The sequence below is a fragment of the Ursus americanus genome, chromosome 31 (genome assembly GCF_024610735.1).
Source record: "Ursus americanus isolate L20-20 chromosome 31, mUrsAme1.1.p, whole genome shotgun sequence".
In the NCBI taxonomy this organism is placed as follows: Eukaryota; Metazoa; Chordata; class Mammalia; order Carnivora; family Ursidae; genus Ursus; species Ursus americanus.
This window is the reverse complement of record NC_142157.1, coordinates 23,174,697-23,197,273: the sequence shown is the minus strand read 5'-3', so window position 1 is coordinate 23,197,273 and position 22,577 is coordinate 23,174,697. Positions and strand designations below refer to the sequence as shown.

Here is a 22,577-nt window from a genome sequence, read left to right as displayed (position 1 = left end):
CAAGGCTTCAAGAAAGTAGAAAAAGGTACAAGGACTTAATATAACAAACACTTATATTCCCACCAAGCAGAATTGACAATTAAGCATCTTCCCATTAACAAACATGACAGTATCCTTTGACAAATATCCCCAGCTCCATTCCCCTCTTTTCCTTCTCCAGAGGTATCCACCATCATGAATTTGATGTGTATACTCCTGGCCATTTAAAACATAATGTCCATGAATAATATAGAATAGCAGTCTGCAATTTTTTTTCTGTAAATAAGAAAAAGATATACTTTAGGTTTCGCACTCTCTATGGTCTTTGTAGCAACTACTCCTCCCTGCTCTTGTCATGGAAACAGCCATAGACAGTATGTAAAAGAATGGCCTTGACTGTGTTCCAATTAAACTTTGTGTACAGACACAGAAATTTGAAATTTATGTAATTTTCATGTGCTATTAAATGTTATCCTTTTACAAAATTTTTCCAACCGTTACAAAATGTGAAAACTACTCTTAGCTTACAGGCCATACAGAAACAGGTGGTGGGTCAGATTTAGTTGTAGTTTGTCAACAATTTCTTATTGAGTATTCTTTTGTGTGTTCCTTTTAGCTGGGAAAAAAAAATTGTACTACATTATCTGTATGTAGTAGTCTGTGCTGGTGTTTGACATTTGATTTTATCTTTGTGAGAGGTATCTGTGTTTAGATAGATAGATGGATAGACAGATTTAGCTAATTTTTTTAAAAAGATTTATTTATTTGAGAGAGAGAGAGAGGGAGGGAGATTAAGCATGCGAGAGCAGGGGGAGGAGCAAGGGAAGAGGGAGAGAGAGAATCTCAAGCAGACTCCCCACTAAGTGTGAAGCCCAGTGTGGGGCTTGATTTCACGATGCTGTGAACATGACCTGAGCCAAAATCAAAAGTCGGACGCTTAACTGACTAAGCCACCCAGGCACTCCTAGATCATTCTTTTTAATTCTTGCTCAGCATTGTATCCTACTCAATCTCCATTTTAATTATCCATTCCACCGATGTGTGAACATTTGGGTTTTTTCTTTTCTTTCTACTACATCCTTATATCCGTTGCCATCTACACATGTGGATGACTGTCTCTCTGGCACCGGATTAGAGATGACGTTGTGGGTCATACAGAATCACCATATCTGCTTTCTCAGCCGTGCCAGTGTAGCTAAACTTCCCATGCACACCAGCAGTGCACAAAAGAGGGGCAGCAGCTCTTGTCCTTGTAGGTTTGTAAGTTTTTGCCCATCCAGATGACTGGTACCCCCTTTGGTGCTATCTTCATTGGCATTTCCTTGATTACTAGCAAAGTGATCACCTTTTTCTGTTTATGACCCACACACCTTTTTCTTCTGTGAATTTCCAGTTCATATCCTTTGTTCATTCTCTTGTTTGGTGATTTGTTTTATTGATTTCTAAGAATTCGACATATATTCTGGGTATTGATTCTTGCCCCACATACATGTTGCAAATATCTTTCCCCGATTTTTGCTCGTCTTTTAACTTTGTTTATGGGATTTTTGTCCATTTGGAATTTGGTTTTTTATGTGATGTGGCACAGATTATCTTACTTATTTTCAATACAAAAGTCCAGTTGTCCCAACACCAGCTACTGACCTATCCATCTGTATTCTTGGAGAGTTGTAATTCTACCTCTGCTGTGATTAACTCCTGACATGATCTGGCCCCTGCCTGCCTTTCCAGCATGAACCCCTCCAACTGCCCAGGCTTGTTAAGCTGCAGACACATTGATTTTCTGTCCCTTCAACATGCTCAGCTTTTGCTGTCTTCTCGTTTCGTTTGCTGTTCCTGCTGCCAGTTTTTCACATGGCTGAGCACTATCTGAGATGATCTGACATGATCTTATTTGTTGGTTTGCATGCTTACTGTCTGTCTCCTTCAGAATATATGTAAATCCCATGAGCAGAGACATTAATTCCCTGCTTTACCTCTGTATTTCCCACTTTAAGGATGGTGCCTGGAACATAGTATGCCCTCCATAAGAGTTTGTTGGATGAATGACCAAGCCCCCATCTAATTTATTCAGAAGTTTGTCTAGGATATTGGTTAGTATGATCTCACCTTCATTTCAAATATGATCTGGGGGCTGCACAGTTGGCTTAGTGGGTAGAGCATGTGACTCTTGATCTCAGGGTTGTGAGTTCAAGCCCCATGTTGGGTGTAGAAATTACTTAAAAAAATAAAATCCTAAAACAAATTAAAATAAACTGATCTGGGAAAAAAACCCAAAACACCCTAACGATAAAATCGAAAGATTTGTAGGCCAACCTGGAAAATTTAGATGGTTGGCAGCCATCAAATTGATTTGGCTTGTCCTACATTTCTGGGCTTTGAAGCCACCTCTCTTAAATCGGAAGCTTCAGTCTCTGGGCAATCTGGGTACAAATCCCAGTGGGTGGCAAGCCTACTAACTCTTGGTTCCTTTTTCACGGGAATATTCATTTCAGAGCAGGAATGAAGGAGTGTAGAATATGGTGCACATATGGGCTCCAAGCAGATTTTTCTAATCGTTTAGCTTAGTCAAATGGGAGGAATTACAAGAAGTGAAGATAGATCACCACGGGGGGGAGAAGGGAAAAGCTGAAACTGACACAGGTGCAGCAGAACATTCTGGTAGATGGGGGGATTCCTGAAAGCTATTTATAGATAAGTCCTCAACCTCAGGCTGGAACACAGTAAGCTTCCTTATACCTTCAGTCATCACTTTAAGTGCACGGCCTCAGGGATTTTCTTAAAGTTGTTGCAGGAGCTGTCCAGACATTTTTAATCAGGAAAGGGGTAAAAAGAGATCTTTAAACTTTTGTTTGTAATCTTTCCCATAATCAACGTATGCTGTAAAAGTTTCACTTAAACTGAAACTACATATCTGAGAACAGGGATTACGCCTTTGTAAAATTCAAAATCATACAGCCGTGGTGGGAGAGCTCCTTGTCAGAAAGGAACAAATCCAAGAAAAGAACCTGTGTTGATTTTTATGCCCTGGGAAATTACACTTCCAAATGTGTGATTCCCGATACCCTAAAACCACTATTAAAAAGCATTAAAGAACAGCTCTGTAGGCTTCAAACTCTTGATCATCTTAGTGTGAGTTTTCAAGTATTTGAGGAAATACCACAAATTCATTTTTTCCATGTAACATGTAAGAAATTGAATTGTAATTGTAAATTGTAATGTTATTCCTCCCCCCCCCCAGTTTTATTGTGATATTCTTGCCATACAGCACTGTATAAGTTTAAGGTATACAGCATCATGATTTGACATATATACACACACACACACACACACACACACATATATAATGAAATGATTACAATAATAAGTTTAGTAAACATCTATTTTTCTCTCATACAGATACAAAAAAAACAAAAGAATTTTTTTGCCCCTGCTGTTGAGAACACTTAGGACTTACTCCAACTCCTTCCATATATACTATACGGCAGTGTTAGCCATGGTTATAATGGTGTACATTCCATCCCCAGGACTTGTTTATCTTATAACTGAAAGCTTGTACCTTTTGACCACTTTCCTCCAATTCCCCCCACCTCTGGTAACCACAGATTGGATCTCTTTGAGTGTTTGTTCTTGTTGTTGCTGTTGTTTTCTCTTGGAGTTCACATGTAAGTGAGATAACATAGCATTTGTCTTTCTCTGTCTTATTACACTTAGTGCAAGGCCCTCAGGTTCTGTCCATGTTGCCACAAATGACAGTGCTTTCTCCTTTTTGATGGTTGAATAATATTTCAGTGCATATATATGCCACATCTTTATCCATTCATCTGTTGATGGACAGAAATGTGTTATTTTGATTAAATGAATGGTCTATACATTTATTTATAGACTTCTTTGTATCATATATGTACACAATATGCAAATATGTGTGTGTATGCATAGACTCATGCACACACAGACACACGAAAATAGCTTTCCTATCTTTACCTAGTAGATCAAATCCAAATGCCCTGCTCTCCACCGCATAGGTCTGGAACCCCACACCTGATGTCCAGATATGGAATTTCCTTCCATTCAGGTAACTTCCTTTCTGCTCCCTATTGAGTCTCATTTCTAGACTTTATATATGATGTTTCTCTTACAAAATTCCATTCTTCCTTGTTTGCCAACTAATCCAAACCACTTCCTTAAAACCCTGCTTTATAAAGAGTAGAATGGTGGTTACCAGAGGTTTAAGGGGAGGGAGGACAAGAATGATGGTGTTTAACAGCACAAACTTGTAATGAGTAGTATAAACCATAGAGATCTAATGCACAGTGTAATGAATCTAGTTAATACTACTATACTATAATGACAAAATGTGATAAATATTGCTTCATTGGCAATCATATGATAATATATAAATGTATAAAAGTAATATACTTTATACATTTTAACATGCTAAATTTATCAAATATAAATAAATGAGCAAACAAATAAATACAATAATGGAATGAATACAAATGGGCACCACACATTACATTTAAATAGTGAAATGATTTGTAAACCAAACTATTAAATAAAATATATCTGTCATCAAAAAAAAAAAACACCTGTTTTAAAATGTAGGGCCAAAAACTCTTTCAAATTGAAATTCTTTCAGATTTTTGTTTTTAAAAATTCAAACAATATAAAGTAACGAAACTTATATGAAGAATTATGTAAGGTACTAAGTGGGAGGTCGTTGGAATCCTACTCCCTGGACATAGTAGCTATTAAGTTTGGTAAGGCCATCCAACCATTCAGAGTTGAAGAGGCTTGTAGCTCATTCCTCTAGTCTAAGACATTTCTCTTCTGGAAATCATGAAAGCTTTATTTTAAATTCTTATTTTCATATCACTATTTAAATGTTTGTTTCCATACATAATATTATGTAGTTTTCCTGATGTAGATGAGACTCAAATTTTCTGTTACAGTTATTTCCACATCTGTTTTGTCTTGCCAAGAGTAAAGATCATATTCCCGACCTGATTTTTTAACAACCAATAGTGCCTAGCCAGTGTTCTTCAGACATTTGTTTAGTAATAATACAAATGAGTTTTCTACATCATATAATACCATTTAAAATATTTTTCATATGCCAGTTAACTCAGGTCATATGTAAGGTTTGTTCTGGAAATACATATGGACTTTTGTTGGTACGATGCAAGTGATTTTCTGGGTAGGTGTTCTGCTAATTCACATGATGCATCTAGGGGAGGAAATGTTAATAAATGAAAAACTCATCTCTCCAAAGGGAAATGGTAAGGCACCTCTGGCAGATCAGATTAAAAACAAAATAAAACAAAACAAAAACTCCCCTAGTATGACATGAAAGTCTGAAAGGCAGAGCTGGTTACAGTTCAGTTGTAGAGAGACATCACCTTTGACCTCATCTGCTCCACCACGCTATACTCATCCATGCTGACTAGGACAGCTTTCTCTTTCAACTGACCCGTGCCTGGGACAGACACACAGCTCACATAGGCACATCCATGCACACACACATACACACACACATCACTCTTCACTTCTGGCCTTTAATGATGCCCTCTCTGAACAGCTGTCCCTGAGACACACAAGCCCCCCCCCCCCCCCAGACAGGGACAGGAGCCCTTCTTCTGCACACCTAAAACCTTCTTCACTCTCTGCTTTTACAGCACTTGTCCCAGACTACTGCTGCCAGGCACTGATGCTTTTGTCCTTTGGACTTGAATATCGCAAGGTCAGAGAGTACGTCTGTCTTGTTTGCTCTCTATACCTAGTAAAATGGTGGCCCCAGGAACCAAGCCAGGAGCTTGGCATGCATGCTTGGCAGTCAGCAATGCTGCACCCCCAAGTTCCATTCGCTAGTCAGTTCCTGTTGATTCTTCTCTCTGAAGCCCTCTCAAGTCCATCCGTTTCCTTCCATACCTGTTGCCACTTCCCTAGTTGTGACCCCCATTTCTTTAGCCTCTGTTTCTGCAACAACGTCCTGATGGGTCTCCCTTCCCCCTGGTTTGCCGCTTACAAATTCATTCTCTATCCTGAAGCCAGAGTTCCCATGCTGCCCTTACCTCGCCAGTGTCATCACTTTGTTCCCAAGCACAGTGATTTTCTTTGAGCTCCTTGAATTCCTCAGACTTTCTCTCAGCTCTAGATTTTCTCACACTTGGAGTAATTACTTGCTCTCCAATGTCTTGGCCATAGATACAGCTGGGGAACTGACAAGTCTCAATGTAGCTTCTATGTCACTTCAGGTTGGCAGGAGCACAGCGTGCTTCTGTTTAGTGCCCAACAATTTATTCACTTCAAGAAGTAATGAAAACCTCTCAGCATGGGAATCTCAGGAAGCAGATTAAATGACATAAATCTTTCAATATGACCTCAAAGCAATGCTTTTAAATACAGGATATGATTGGGTTTCAGGATGAAGGCTGTATAAACTTGCCTCCCAATAGTGCTTGCAAATGTATTTACACTAACTCCTGTTATATGCTTGCATTTCCCTTGGGATCTCATCTCTGTTGCCGGAAGATGTAGTAAAAAGGATCCCAACCATTCATTTAACAAAATGGTTCATTTTGTGGTTAAAAAAAAAAACTCTCCATTCCCAATGGCACATAAAATAGGCATTTCATAATTCAAATCTTCTGTGTCTGCAGCATATCCTCATGGAAGATTAACACTCAAGATGGAATTATTCTCTGGGAGAGCTTACATTCTATCCCAAATGAGTAGAACCACACCATAAGGCAGGCAGAGGCAAAAATTAATCCTTTCACAAATAAATTCAGATTTATAAATTTGCACGGTCCCAGGGACACCTGGGTAGCTCAGCTGGGTAAGCGTCTGCCTTTGGCTCAGGTCATTATTCTAAGGTGCTGGGATCGAGTCCCACATTGGGCTCCTTGCTCAGCGGGGAGCCGCCTTCTCTCACTGCCTGCCCCTGCTTTTCCCTCTCCCTGACACTCCCCCTGCTTGTGCTCACTCTCTCTTTCTTTCTCTCTGCTTAAAAAAATTTTTTTTTAAATAAAAGGGTTAACAAAAATAAAATAAAATAAAATTTGCATGGTCCCTACACACTGCCTGCTAATCAATCCTGTGACTTCACTACTCAGTTCATTCCACCCTGGGGACTCTTCACACTTGCTCAATCTCCTAACCTTATGCTACCTTCTCATGCTCAGCTGCTAACCTAGCTGCTTATTTCATGGAGAAAATGCAAGACATGAGAAAGGGTCATTTTCCTCCTCCTGTCTCCAGACCCACCAAACTCTCTCACTGGTGCCCTCACTGTGCCGTGTCCTGTCACTGAGGAAGAGCTGCCCCTGTGCCCCTCCATCTGTGTAAGAGTCGCACACACCCTTTTTCATCTTCTCAGCACTTCGTTCCTGCAGTTCCCCTTCTCTTTCAGTCACTGTTGCCTCCCTCTCCACGGGCTGCTTCCTAATAGACTGCACACATGCTGGAATATCTTCTCGACGACTACGTTTCTCTGATCCCATGTATAGTAAAAGTCCTTGGTCCTTGCTATCCCCATCAGTGCTCTCATTTTCTCTCTCAAAAACTCCACTGCAACCACTTTTGATTATCAGCAATAACCTCCTGTTGCCAAAGCAAACATTCCCATTTCCATCCTCACTTCACTCCGCCTCACAAGACTTGCTTCACTGGCTTCGTGACTTCGACCACAATGGCCCTCCTTCTCAGTGCTTGTTACACATCCTCCTCAATTCTCCAATATTCTCCAAATGTCGGGGTGCCCCAGAACTCAATTGCAGCCATGATCTCTCCCTTCTCATGCTCTTCTCTCTTCTCTTGGCTGTGCTTTGCTTCCCCCTTCTCCCACCATACTCACTCCCCAAGGTGTGGTCCTAAATATCATCCACAGACTCATGACTTTCAAATCTCAGTCTTGGGATCCAAGTCTCTTGCTTGAGCTCCAACTTTACTGATCCACCTTCCCATATGGCTTCACCTGGATGTCCAATAAGCAGCTCAAATTTCACCTGTCTGAATTTGACTCCTAGTATTTTTTTCCAAGACTTGCTCCTTCCCTATTATTCCCTGTCTCTGTCCCATTCCTCCATTACTCAGGTCAAAATTCTCTCTTTCTTCTACACCTTTCACCTGATCCACAATGAAATTCTACCACGTGTACTTTCAAATGAACCCCAGAGCCAACCATTTTTCAACCCCCTACTGCTATCACCCAACGCTAAACATACTTCTCTGTCAGTGGACAATGGAGGTAGTCTTCCATCTTGTCTCCTTGCTTGTCTACAGTCTGTTAAACTGATCCTTGGGAAAATATAATTCAAATTATCTTGCTTGTCTACTCAAAACTCCCAGTGGCTGCCCATCACTCCTTGAATAATATCCAAAGCCCTGACCCTGGTCTTTATGGCACTTGCCTATATACTTGGCTCTCCAGTTTCATTTTCTGTCACTCTTTCCCTGACTTACTTCAGTCCAGCCCAGTGGCCTCCATCTCCCAAGGACACTTTCATCTTCATATTTCAACAATGACTTCACTGTAAGCTGGAACACTACACAGCCCTCAATACTGTTTCATTCCCTCCCTCACTTAATTAAGATCCTTGCTCAGACAGACCACCTCCTCAATAAAACTCTAACCACCTGTAGTAAGCAAAATAATAGCCCCCCAAAATGTTTACATCTTAACCACCCCCAAACCTGTAAATATTTTAGGTGGCATGGCAAAGGGGAATTAAGGTTGCTAATCAGCTGACCTTAAGGTAAGGAGATTATCCAGGTGGGACCACTGTCATAACAAGGATACTTTCTTTTCTTCTTTTTTTAAAATATTTTATTTATTTAACTTTGATAGAGATAGACAGAGAAATGAGCAGGGGGGAGGAGCAGAGGGAGAAGCAGGCTCCTAGCAGGGAGCCTGACATGGGACTTGATTCCAGGACCCTGGGATCATGACCTGAACTGAAGGTAGATGCTTAACTAACTGAGCCACCCAGGTGCCTGTAACAAGGATCCTTTAGAGTGGAAGATGGAGGCAGGAAAGGAAGGCAAGCAACATGACAGTGGGAGAATGACTCAGCCTGACATTGCTGGTTTTGAAAATGCAGGAGGGCTATGAACCAAGGAATGTGGGCAAATCTCTGGAAACTGGAAAGAGCAAGGAAGTAGATTCTTCCCTCAGAGCGTCCAGCAGGAATACAACTCTGCCAACACCTTGATTTTAGTTCAGTCAGACCTATTTTCAGTTGGCCTCCAAAACTGGAAGAGAATCAGTTTGTGTGGTTTAAAGTCACGAAGTGTGTTGTAATTTGTTACAGCAGCAGCAGGAAAAGAATACCCACCCAATCTAAAATAAATATATGGCTGTGCACACACACACCATCTTTGTTCCTTTGGTCTTGCCTTCCTTTTTCTCAGTTTGTCTGTCACTGGCTATACGCTGTAAACCCCACAGGAGTCAGTAAGGCCTTGAGCTCTGTTCAGAACTGTTTAGAACTGTATCTGCTTGTTGAAAGTTACTAACAGTCCTCTGGTCACTGAAATTTGATTTTATTGTTTGCTAACATGAAGCCTTAATTTCAACTCCATTGTTGCCTTAAGATAATATTTTCATAAGTAAGGTAGGTTAAAATTTACTGAAAGGTACGTTGAGGGGATAAAGACATTATGATTGAATAGCATGTCCCCCAAGGAGCCTGACTGAAAGGATGAAGGGCATTCAGTCTTCCCAGACAATATTTGTGGTAGAGAATGGAATCCAAGTGGATCAGGTTAAGGACTGATTTTTGGCATAAAGTTTTGCTCATATCTTTGTATCTGCTGACAGAAACACCTTCATTTCCTTGCATGTATCCGTTCTCTACCCTAAGTGTGAGGGTTGGGACTATAGTCCCAAAGAACCATTTCAGTGTCCCCAAAATATGTCCTACAAAATACATCCATTAGGGACAGAAGAAAAACGAGTTTTAATCACATTTTTCAAAGACAACTGCTTTTATTGCATTTCTTATCTGATCTTCTTTTAAAGGCTATAGATACAATTTTGTTAGGTGTGGATAAAAAAAAAAGTGTGAAATAAGTTGGCCTGCTTTGGCCTACCAAATGTGAGGAGAAGTGGTAAATGTCATTTCTAGGCAGAAGCTTTCACAGACGATGTGCAGTTTTCCACCTGCCTTTACAGTTGAGGTGATCTTGAAAGCACACGTCAATAAGAAACCTCCATTGGCCTGCATCCTTGGGTGACTTGAACAAACAGAGCCCCCTTACCAACTCATATTAAACATACAATGTGAGCAAGCAATACACCTGGGTTGTTTGAAACCAGGGATTTGGACTCATTTGTTACTACAGTAATACCTGGGTATGTTTTGGCCCAAGAAATGTGAAGATAAATGGTGACTGCCAATAAATGTTCTCTCCTATGAACCCAGTGGGTTTCCTCAGTTCATGAAATCTCAGTGCTCTTTCTAGGTGAACGTGCATTGTGAGTCTTAGAGAGGGGTATGATGGTTAATTTTATGTGTCAACTTGACTGACTTAAGATATTTGACTGAACATTATTTCTGGAGATGTCTGTGAGGGTGTTTCCAGGTGAAATTAGCATTTGAATTGGTAGGATCTGTACAGTGGTCTGCCTCCATGAGTGGCCCCTTCTTGTAAAGTGCTCTAGAAATTGTCATGGCAGACCATCAAGTCTATATTTCTATTGAATCAGGGCCTGTCGAAAATGAACCAGGCAATACTTCTGCATCTTCTTATTTTTACACATACAATTGTTACCGAAAACATCCTTGGTGTTCAATATTTGGAAACATAAGTACCCATACAAACATAGTGCATTTTTAAACTACTCTACCATCTATACTCAATCTTCACAACCCTTCAGTGAACTCGATAACTTCATTTAGAAATTTTTGCATGTTTATTTTTACCACTATTTTCCCTGATCATAAATCAGTACTTGTTCATGGTTTTGAAAATGAAGTAAAAAAAAAAAAAAAAACATTAAAAAAAAAGAAGAAAAATCTGATTTTAATCACATGTCCCAAAGCCAGCCTCTCATCACATATCCCTTCCTGTACTCTTTGACAGGTCTAGATATAATTTTAAATTTTATGTTTTTCACTTAACATTAAACAAAACCATTTTCCCATAGTGATTAGGCCATAATTGGCTTGACTACTCATATTGAGGATATTTAAAAACATTACTTTTTTAGTGTTTATGCCTCCTTTCTTCTAAAAAGGATTGGCAACAACTTCAGAATTAAGGTCTAAAACATATTTCCTATTGGGAATGGCAGGAAGAAAGAAACCAGAAGTACATGAAAAGCATTACTGGGACAGAAGATGTTCTGGATGGTTGAGGTCACGGGCCCAGGGAGAGCAGGGACATGTGTGTATATGTAATACACGTTTGAGAGACACCCAGTGCTGCGACATATCGTGCTAAAGGCGTAAGTTGTGTAAGCGATGTGGCAAGCTAGAGACACCTGGACGAATCATAGGGGATAACAACCGAGACACATGTGACATGGAGCCATAACCTGACTGGGGGGAGTTGGCTTCATCCCCTACACCTGTGGGGAGACGCTGCGCATGAGGGGGGCTGGGCGTGGCCCTGCATAAACCTGTCTCTGTAGCAATGGTGTGTGCCTCTCTAATCTCTACACTTCCCGGAAAGCAGGGCAGGTGCATGGAGAGGCTTTTGCAATATCATATACAAATCTGTGTCCTCATGTCAGGTATCAGAGGTAAGGAATAAAATTGAACGAATGTTAATGTGTACATGCCCTGAGGGTAGTTCCACTGATTGTGACAACTACAGTAAGTGTTTGAAGTGACATCTCCTTAGTTTAAAGACTACCAACGAGGGTCCCATGCCTGAATTTCAGTAAGGATAATATTACACAAGTATGATGCCTCACTGCAAAGACTTATTCTTACTCACCATGTTTTCATTCACAGTTCTCTTGCCAAACATTCTCTGAACATATAATCCTTTAGTCAAAGAATGATAAAGAAGGTCCTGCCTGATCATCTGACCGATTGTTTCCCCTTGTTTAGAGGCAGCAGCCTAAGGTTATATGTGTTTCCCTATGTGGCCAGTTACTGTTAAATCAGACCTTCCCATCGTCCAGGAGCTTAAAGACAACATGCTCATAGTGATGGCCACAAAACCAAATTGAAGCCCCACATTGAATACACAACTCTCTAACATTCTTCATAAAGATTTTCTTTCTCCTTTTCTTTTCCATTTACAATCAGTAGGAGTCACTCTTGGTAATGCATAGTTCTTTGGGTTTGGAGAAATACACACAGCTGTGTATCCACCAGCACAATCAAGACACAGCAAGTTCCATCATGGGCTCAGCCCCTGTTCCCCAAACTCCCTTGTTCTGCCCCTTTGGAGTCAACACCTCCCTCCCACCCCCAATGCCTGGCATTTTTATAAAGATTTATTTGTAATCAATGCCTTGTTTCTACTAAATACAATTAAAATGGTAAATGTTACTTTTACCAGTGTTTATGGATCTAGAAAATTTGGGGGCCATATACAAAATATCAGAGATCCAGCAACTGATCTGTCTGCAGGACTGATATTTAGCCCTATTTCTTTCAAACTGCTGTGGGAGCTGCCTGGCTAAAGCCCAATGGAATAACACCGGTGTATTAGGTAGATTATTTTAAGTATAAATCACCTACTGGTGAATCGTGATTTGCTAATGTACCTTAAATAGCCATAATAGAATTAAAATTATTTTAAATCTACTTTAGGGTTTCATTACATAGGTGCACCTTGCTTGATGCATTAAATATGTTTTTGTAAGGATATAATTAAATTGGATTTCGAAAATTAAAGATTATTTTCTAGGTGAGTGCTTTTAATAGGATCAATAATTAGTCTGTCTCTCTTCCTCAAAAATCTGCGTTTGTGTATCTGGATGGTGTCAGTCAGGGCACAACTGACGAAACTTTTTTTTTTTTTTTAAGATTTTATTTATTTATTCGACAGGACAGAGACAGCCAGCGAGAGAGGGAACACAAGCAGGGGGAGTGGGAGAGGAAGAAGCAGGCTCCTAGCGGAGGAGCCTGATGTGGGGCTCGATCCCATAACGCCAGGATCACACCCTGAGCCGAAGGCAGACGCTTAACCGCTGTGCCACCCAGGCGCCCCCTGATCGAAACTTTTTTGATAAGATTGGCAACCCTCTTCATCAACACAGTGCACAGACACAGGGCTTTTTATACACAACAGGTAAAGTTTGAATGCACACACCTCCACCGGTCACCTTATACGTCCAAGTGCTTTTTTTTGCTTTCTGAATAATTTTAAGACAACTTCCTACCTTTCTCCCAGAACGCTGCAGCTACCACACGGGCTCTTCCTGCCAAGAGCCTGGAAGCCTGTTCCATCACACAGACCTCTAGTGTCTTGAAAGAATTTTTCAGATTAGGCAACAGGCGTCTAATGCTCACGCTACTACTCAACGAGCCGTTGAACAGATCTGTTTCCCATTTCTAGTTAGAGTTTCAAGGACTTCCTTTTTCTAATCGCTTCCTCGGCTGCTATGTGCTGTAGGGACCACTGCCTGCTCCCTTCTCATGTCAGGACTCGGTTGCGTTCTGTCGCGTGGAAGTCCGAGCCATTTGGGAGAAGCTTAAGGATGTTGGTTGCATCTGCCCGGGCAGCATGTCGGGCATGGTAGCCATCATGAGTTGCTTCCAGAAGAAGTGAGCCATCCAGCGAAACCACCCTCAGTGATTCAGTGGGGTCAGCAATGAATATACATGTATATCTCTATTTTTCTGATTAGCAGCACTTCTACTAATTACTACATTATGAATTCTTCATAGAGCAGCTTCTATTGGGGCTGCCTCCCCCCCTTTTCCACTTTCAATTCAACTTCTCAAAGCCCAGATTTCTGCTGTCCATGAGTTCTGTCCCATTTGTGTTATTTCCTCTGTCATTTACTTGATAGTTCTGACCTACATTTTTCTTCTCTTTGTTCCTGAACAAAACCTGATTTCTTTCTGAGGAAGTTGGAAAAAGCAAGACTTATGCGACCAATATGTTTCCCAACCCTCATATGAGAAAAAGGGCACACCCAATATTATCAAAAAGCAACCCTTGTACCAGTCACAGCGCCAGATGCTTTAAGCTGCTTCTTATTGTGGGCTCACTTAACACAAAATAAAACAGACCCCCAACACAAAGGCTTCCGGTCCCCGAGCTAGAACACAATTCTAACAAAAATCTTACCATTTCAGAGCTTTGAAATATCCTGACCAAACTGTCTTCCGTTTTAGGGTTTCGTTTTGTTGTTGTTGTTTTAAACGCAAAGATACTAAATTAAGGCCAGGCAAATTCTAGTACTTTTTCTCAGATGACTTCCAAATCTCAATGATACTGCCCACCTCTTCCTGTTCATTCTTTATGTGGGTCCCTAATTGCCAGTGGTTCCCTGCTGTCTTGCCTCACCATTACTGATGATTATCATTATTAATTAGCACATGCCATTATCTTTCTCCTCAAAATGTTTCATTTGTGTATTTAAAATAATCAGAGGGGCGCCTGGGTGGCACAGCGGTTAAGCGTCTGCCTTTAGCTCAGGGCGTGATCCTGGCATTATGGGATCGAGCCCCACATCAGGCTCCTCTGCTATGAGCCTGCTTCTTCCTCTCCCACTCCTCCTACTTGTGTTCCCTCTCTCTCTGGCTGTCTCTATCTCTGTCGAATAAATAAATAAAATCTTAAAAAAAATTTAAAATAATCAGATATTTGCACACTGTGTCTTTGCTAGTATTGTTGCAATTTGCCCTTCATCATTCTGAAGATGAGGTTCAATTCATTTGGTTTCATCCCTCCCCCTTTAAGCAGGAGGGCTGTAATCTAGCAGTTTTATTTACTCCACACGTGGGTTTGGAAAATGTAGGAAAAAGATGAAATGAACCTTGGAGTAGATTTAGAAAGGAGAGGCATGAATTTGGCAGATGTGATGTTTTAAATTGTTTAAGACACGGGGCACAGTTTAGACAGTTCCTGAGGCAAAAGTGAAAGAAATCAATTTGGTGAAGGGGGAATTTTATTCAAGTGAAGTAAGAGGGAAAGACAGAAGGGAGATGAGAGAAATGCTTTTTTGCAACCACTTGATTTTGTACAGAGCAGGAAAATTATCTACTCTTTGCACTTTGCACCTCCCCCACTGCCATATGCTTCCCTAAGGTTTCCTTCCTCCGTACTTGAAAGGACCACAGATTTTAATAGTATTCATGCATTTGAAGTGCTAGGCTACTCCTGGCTTCCTGGTTTTTCATTTATGATGAGAAGTAATTTTTAAAATCCAGGTTACATGATAAGGTAAAAATAAAATGATCATTTAATGAAAAAAAGCAAACTAAATGGAAGTTTAAAAAAAAAAAAAGGCAGTTGACCTTACAACTGAAGTTCAAGATCACAACCAGATTCGGGGACGAAATTATAGGCCAGTCTCCTTCAATGCCTAGGTTGAGAGAGTTTGTTAGGTTACCACCGTGAACACTAAATTGTAGATGCCCCAGGGGCCTGAGCAAGTTGAAACAATGTCATTAAAAGGTCAAATTTACTTGAATTCAGACGTTAATAGTAAAGCCAGACAGAGAGAAAGCCAGGAGAAGTCACGACTATCTTTTCAGAGGAATATTTGCAATATAATACGTATCTACGCCTGAGACCTCACGCTTTGTTATGTGAACATCGGTTCACTACTTTGTCAAGCAGAGAAATTTTCTTCCTCTTCTGGGAAAACTGTACATGGCTGCCAAGGGGCAGAGATTAAGACAGGAGGCCGCTGCCTGGGGATGCTGAGGGGCCACAGGACGCTGCGAGGTGCTGTGGCAAACCAGGGACATGGACAACCCACCATTCTTATCAAGACAAAGCCTTCTTCTATGACCTCTGCTTTCCACAACCCTCGACCCAAACTGCTTCTTCCTTCTAGATCTTCTCTGGAAGATCATTTTAATTGGAATTTGTGAAGGTAATTGGAGGCCGAGGGAATGAATGGAGGCGGGGAAGGCAGGGCAAGCAGTGTGTCAGCTCCATAGGCTCCAGCCCTGAATTTGCACCCTATTAGGACCAGTCCTCTCCCATTCCTGGAAGGAGGCAGGGGGAAGAGGCAGGCTGTGTTGCAGGTGGACTTTTTTTCCAGCCCTGCATCTACTGCATACCATGGTGTGGTCTTGCATGTAACTTTTTTAACACCTTTGATGTCAGTTTCCTTCTTCATAAAATGTGTTTTATGGGTTAGAAGTAAGGTGTATAAGTGACTGGTACGTAGTAGGTGATCAGTAAATGTCAAGCATGTGGTAATACTGACTGCCAGACCCGGAGTCAGCAACACCTGTGTTTCTGCCTTTCATCTTTGGTTCCAAGATCACACTGTGCCCAAAGAACAGGGACTCAAACTGCAGAGAGCTATACTGATTCCCGCTGCCCCTCCTCTGTCTCCCAGCTTCGCAGCAAATGGCAACCACTGGCAGTTCCATTGTCTGGGGCGCCTGGATAAAGAAATCGGTAGAAATGATGTGCAACAGGCTAGCACTCACTCAGTAGCCAACATGGAGCCCTGGGGTCCTCGGATTCCTTTTGCCCCACCATTCCCAGGCCATTCCCAACAGCAACCAAGGTTCCTGGGCCCACAGTACCCCCTGATGGCTAATATGGGGAACTTTCTTTCTCAAAGACTTTTCTCAGTGGGACTCCCCCAAACTTTCACAGCTCACTGCTTCATTCATTCCATCGCGGACCATTCATTTCTCACAAACGTGTGACTTCCTCTGCCTTGTTTCTTTTTTATCTTCATTTTTCGTTCAATCATTTCAGGAACATCTATCTCCCTCCCCGTTTCTTCCCCTTATTTTGTTCCATTTATGAATCCTCAAATCACTACAATTATGGTTGCTAAGTATAATAGGACGAGGACATCTGTATACCCCCCCAAAAATCCAAAAAACCTCCATTCATTTAGAAGTCAAATAAGATATAGCATAGAACCAGCAGCATTTGTCTCTAGAGCCTTTTGAGATATCCAGATGTCTTCCTCAGAACTTGCACAGAAGGGATGCCAGTCACCCCTGACTCTTTGTCCAAGTAACACTGATCTTTTCTCGACATTCTTTTTATTTTTCTATTTATTTAATTGCTAAAACTGTGCTGGTTTGGCCCCTACTGTTTCACTACAAATATAATCCAGCTACAATAAGGGTTAAGTGCATTCCTGTGGGCTGTTCTGGAAACCAAAGCACAATCTTGCAGCATTAGTTCTCCATGGGAAAGTGAATTCAAATCTCCAAACAGTTGCTCTAGAAGGAACTTTTGGAAAATGTACCTATTGTAATTTAGCATTGGAAGTTTTTTTGGTTGGGAGCGTTCAGTTTTTTAAAATTTCATATTGATGTCTGTTTCTCTGGTTTTCCTCTGTTGAACCATGACATCTACTGGGATTAGTACTTAGAAAGGTATTCAAATGTGACTTATCTGGGCAGACATCGGCTCTTCTTTTATCAAAGGAAAAATATACTAACCAGATCCTGATTTGGTATGTTGTAGGAATGTTCTAGCAGGTTATAAAATTCATGTCCATGACTATAGATTGCTTCTTGGTAAAAATACAAGAACATATCTTAAAATGTAAATACTTATTTCCCTTAACTTAAATTCAAATAATACTATTGATTTATTTTTTATTTATCAAGGCTCAAGTTTCAGAGACTTTTAAAAATACAAATGGTTTTGATATGGATTATTTTAAAAAGCCATTTTAGAAAATTTATTCTCAAACTAGAGGTAGGTCAGTACTCAGAAGCATTTAAAATCCCAATTAAACAACTAGTTAAAAGATTTCTTTTACAAATTAACATCAAGTGACTTAATTTGTCTAATTTCTAATACATTTAAAAGTAAAAGCTTATAAAAATTGGTACAAAGTAACTGAGTTACTTAATAAAATGGTAAATGAACTATTGTGACTACATATAGATACATATGAAAAACATAATTGGAAAATGCTTTTATGAAGTATTTTCCTAATTTGGTCATAATTCAAGGTAAGCCTTGCATAGGATTTTTTTTTCTTTGAAATGGTTTCCATATTGATAGAATGGAAATTATTTTCTTTTTTAAAATAGAAAGTTGCAAATTGGATAAAGTAACAGGTAAATACCACCCATCCAATTTCATCAAAATGCTGTGAAAATGGATCTTCTACATACATTCTAAACGCACATTAATGTAACAATGATGAAGAATGATGTCATAAAAACGTGGGGCAAAAGGTATTTTAAATGACTGATCATCAAAGAACATTATTTGAGTTCACATTTATCTGAGAAGAGATATTTGGTTTCTGATAATGTATACCTTTTGAATTCACAAAGTTTTAGAGGTACAAATTAAAACATTCAGTGTTAATGTTTTCGAAAGCATTACGGTAAAATTATTTTCTCAGGACCCAAAGAGAAAACACCAGAGGAAACCTAACCAGCCTGAATTGGTTAAAATGTATTTTCCCTTTAATTAAATAAGAAACATCTGTCTAGGGATTTTGGAAATGAATGTAATCCATCCACACTCTGCCTGTACTAGTTTGCATCCAGTGTCCAATATTTTGAAAGAAAATTCTTTCTTTCTGTAAAGAATTAAACAGCAACATGGAGTGATGTCTGGGTCTATAGAGGCTGAATCTTGCCTCCAGAGTTTGGGCACTGAAAATGCTAAGGATCGGTCTTTTCCTTGATTTGTCCTTGGGAAGCAACCAAACTCCATAATCACGGTTAGGGTGGAACATTTGTATTTCTTCAAAGCATCCACTCAGCCTGAAAATGCTCATATTGGGACAGTAAGGAAACAGTAACTAGGACGCATCCAAATACTCAAGATCAAAATACCAAGGTTCCCTCTCTGGGGTTCATGGGACATTTTCCTCGCCTTCACTCAGGCTTAAGCTGATTTCTCTAGGGACCTGAACAGCCCACAACGCAGACTCATCAGACAGGCCAAATGAGTACAAACAAAGTGGGAGTTAACTCCAGGATGGCTCTGGTTCTTCGAAACCAGGACCCACCGTTGAGAATGACAAATATCACTTACTGGTGTTGTCAAACGGTATCTGCTTGCACTGCGCAGACCCCTCGGCGGGCCAAGGACAGTAATAGACGGCTCCCCCTTCCACGATGTCTGGCTGGCTGGTGTTGGCTTTGGGCGCCCCCACCAAGACACTCGCTCTGCGAAAGGGTTGGAGAAAATCACTCCTTGGGAATCATAAAAGCGTGCGCATGCGATGCAGTCTCGGTAGCGGCGTGCTCACTGAGACTAGGGTGGGGGTCGGGGGCAGAAACGTATTTATGATGGAGACCGACTGTCAAACTTGATTTCCTGTTGGAAACCTGCGGGCGTCTGAAACCTGGTTTTGAAGAGCGTGCAAATAGTCCTAATTCCTCTCTAGGTGGAGCTATGTATACAGTGAGATGAGAGAAGAGGGGAAAAAATAGCAAAGGACAGAGCCCAGCTGCTTGTAGCAGACAGCACTTGCGCCCAGACACTTAATTGTTACGGGCTATGCATAAACAGACCGTGTTGTGGTCCGTTGTTTTAACTGGCTTGAGTCTGTTCGGTCCCGTTCTCCCCTTTGTATGATGCTCGAGTCTTTGCTCGAGTCCTGGGAGCTCCCCAGGACTTGCGTCCTCTATGCAAGTGGCATGTGTTTAGTTCGAAGTTCACAAGGCACATCTAGCATGGAAGGGGGACAAGAGGCGGGGGAGCCGGACGGGACCCCAAGTGCGCAGCGGGATGGAATCTCAGCAATCTCCTTCCATCGGGCTGCGGGGACCGGCGCGGGTCCCCCGGCAGGCGGGCAGGGAACCAACCTGTGGCCGGGTTCGCCCCCGCGCGCGAATTCCCTGCGCTGGGCGACTTACGTGCGAGCGGCAGGTATATGGAAGTCCACCGCGTAGCCGAAGTAGCTGCCCTCGGGGCCGCTGTACACCGTGAGTTTGTCCACGTCCAAGTTGAACGCCTGCGAGGCGGGGGTCCACAGCATGCCCAGCGCGGCCGAGAAGCACCAGAGGGGCGCGAGCGGCTGCGCCCGGCTGCCCCGGGGACCGCGGCCGGCCCCGGCGGACATCGCTCTCAGCCCCGGCGGGTGCTCACCGGGGAGAGGGAGCCCAAGACACCCGCCCGGCTCCTTCGCGGGGGCGGCGTGTAGCGGTGCCCAGATGCCCGCGTCCTGGATCGGTGCACGCGGCGCGTCCGCGGTGACAGCGCCCGGCGCTCCGCGGCGCGTCCTCTGCGGTCTGCTCCCCGCCTGCTCCCCGGCCGGCTCAGGGGCTGGCCGAGGGGATGCCAGCCCTCCCCTGGCAGCGGGAGGGGGCCCGGCGCGCCCACGGCGCCTCCTAGCGGCGGGTCAGCGGGCTGCGGGCGGGAGCCCGGGAGACTCCCCGCCGCCCGCGCCCCTCCTGGAGGCCGGCGCCTGGAGCCTGCTTCGGCCGCCGGGCTATATATACTGCAGTCACATCTCAGGGACGATCTGAATCTTGCACATGCCAGTTCAGGCCATTGCTTTTGGGAGCTATGCCCCGCACATGGGACGAGAGTATGCTCTAGTTTCTCCCAAATGGAAGAATGTGAAAGCGTACCCCACCACGAGGGGAGATAAAGCCGAGTTTCTTGCATCATCTCTGCAGCCTGATGACCCCTCAGGGTCCATGCGTGTGTTCCTCAGTGGCTGAGGGTTTACATCCGACAATACTCTCTTCCACCCCCCCACCGCCCCCTGCAGGGGTAACTGGTAAACAAAAACTTTATTGAGGTCTTTCTCAAAGGCACGTGGGGCATGTGAATGCCTTGGTACTAAATCTTCCGAGGCCCTGTGTAATTGTGATGAAGAGTAGTGAAGTTAGAAATGTTCGAATTAATGATTTACCCTCAGCGGGAGTAGAAGGTGTAGGTTGCAATCTATAGGAGTCCAAACTTCATTTCCAGTTCAGGGGTACTATAGATCTCTTTCTGTGTCTTCTGCTTGGGGCAGGGACTGAAGAATGAGTAGGATGAAGAAGAATGGTATAGATCCTCACATCACACGCGCTTATGGGGAAACAGGCTTAATGCAGAAACAGAGTAATTAAGGGTTAACCTGGGGGGTGGGGTGAAGGCTGGAGCTAAATAGCAAGGGAGGGTAGAGACAGGAAAGGTAAGCAGTTTCCAAAATATTTTAAGGCGAGTTGGTGGCAGATGTAGACTTGGGCTGGAATTGGAATAGGAGGCTTGGATTTAGGCATTATGGATAGAAACGTTGAGGGAAAGTATCACTGACGCCAGGATGAGAGGAAAGACTTGTATAAGGGATAGAATGGAAGAGTGGGTTAGGGAGTGGCAGGAAATAGGGATGGATCTCCCGAGACAGAGGATCTTAGTAACAAGAACATTTATTGAGGCCGAGAGAGCCAGTTCTAGAGCAGAGGCATGACAAGCCCACAGGGACTCCAAACATTTGCTGGCAAGGAGGTGGGGGGTGGGGAGCAATTGTTAGAAGCAAGGGAAAGCCAAGAAGCTATCGCCCAGATGCATTGGGTGATGAGGACCTTGACCTGATTCACAGAAAGTAGGGAATGGAAAGCCACCGGGTCAATGAGAAGGGACAAAGGTCAGAGGATTAATGGCAGAATGAAAGTGAAGGAGCGTCCAAGGTGAGTGTGAAGGTATCCAGTTAGAAGAGAAGAATACAAACAGTAGCCATGGGCAAGGAGAGGATGGGAGGCCCGTGGTGAGTCAGCTGCTGGACTTGTTGAGTCTGAGTTGATTCTGGCAGCCCTAGAGGCTCTGGAAGCATACACTTCCGGCAGTGGTCAGTCTGGCAGTGCAAATTTGGGAGTCTATCCACAGGAAAACTCTGAACCCACTGAAGAGCTGGACTTTCTCTTCTCTCTCACATCAGACCTCACTTGGTAAATTGATTTGAATTTTATGTCTTTATTTTTGCTTGCCTTATCCCTGTAAAAATGGTAAAAAAATCAATAAGCTATTGGATTACCTGGCAAATCATCACATCTGGATAATTTCCTAACTGGTTACTCCTTTCCCAGACAAGGACTTAAGAGTAGATGGTAGAAAACTTTTTTCTCAGTCCAAAAGTCCATTTGTGTTGGACATGGAGGCTGGGACTCTGGTTAGGTTACAATGTTAATAAAAGTGATGTTCTCTGTAGTAAATTTCAATGACTAATTCATATGCAACATACACATGGGCACATTCAGAGCAGTTGCTGACATGGAGACTAGGGGATAACCTCGACTTGATGGCTTGCTGACACTGGCATGTTGAAATTTGGAAATTCCTCATATTGCAGGCAAGTCTTAAGTAGGAAAAGAATACCTAAATAGGTAGAAAGTAGTTACATTGTCTTGGACGTGTGCTTGGCCCCCATACTGACTTACTGGGAGGAAGTTGCTATACAGTATAAAATGCTTTGATTCCTATGGGGCAACACATCACCAGGGTATTCCCTTTTGTACTCCCTTGCTTTGCAGTATTTCCAGTGTATTCTTTATCCTTTTATTCAAAATAGAGTA

The 22,577-nt window shown here is 42.4% G+C and overlaps 1 protein-coding gene across 1 annotated transcript in view; it reads right to left on the bottom strand.

The window, feature by feature from the left end:
* ITGA8 (integrin subunit alpha 8) overlaps positions 1–20,333 on the bottom strand; it is a 171,386-nt gene extending 151,053 nt beyond the window's left edge. The window contains exons 1-2 of the mRNA XM_045787904.2: positions 19,929–20,333; positions 19,102–19,235 (exon numbers count right to left, since the gene is read on the bottom strand). Of these exons, the coding sequence (XP_045643860.1) occupies positions 19,102–19,235; positions 19,929–20,134 (340 nt within the window). The 5' untranslated portion in view covers positions 20,135–20,333. The remainder of the gene's footprint in view (positions 1–19,101; positions 19,236–19,928) is intronic.
* Positions 20,334–22,577: the final 2,244 nt, after the last annotated feature.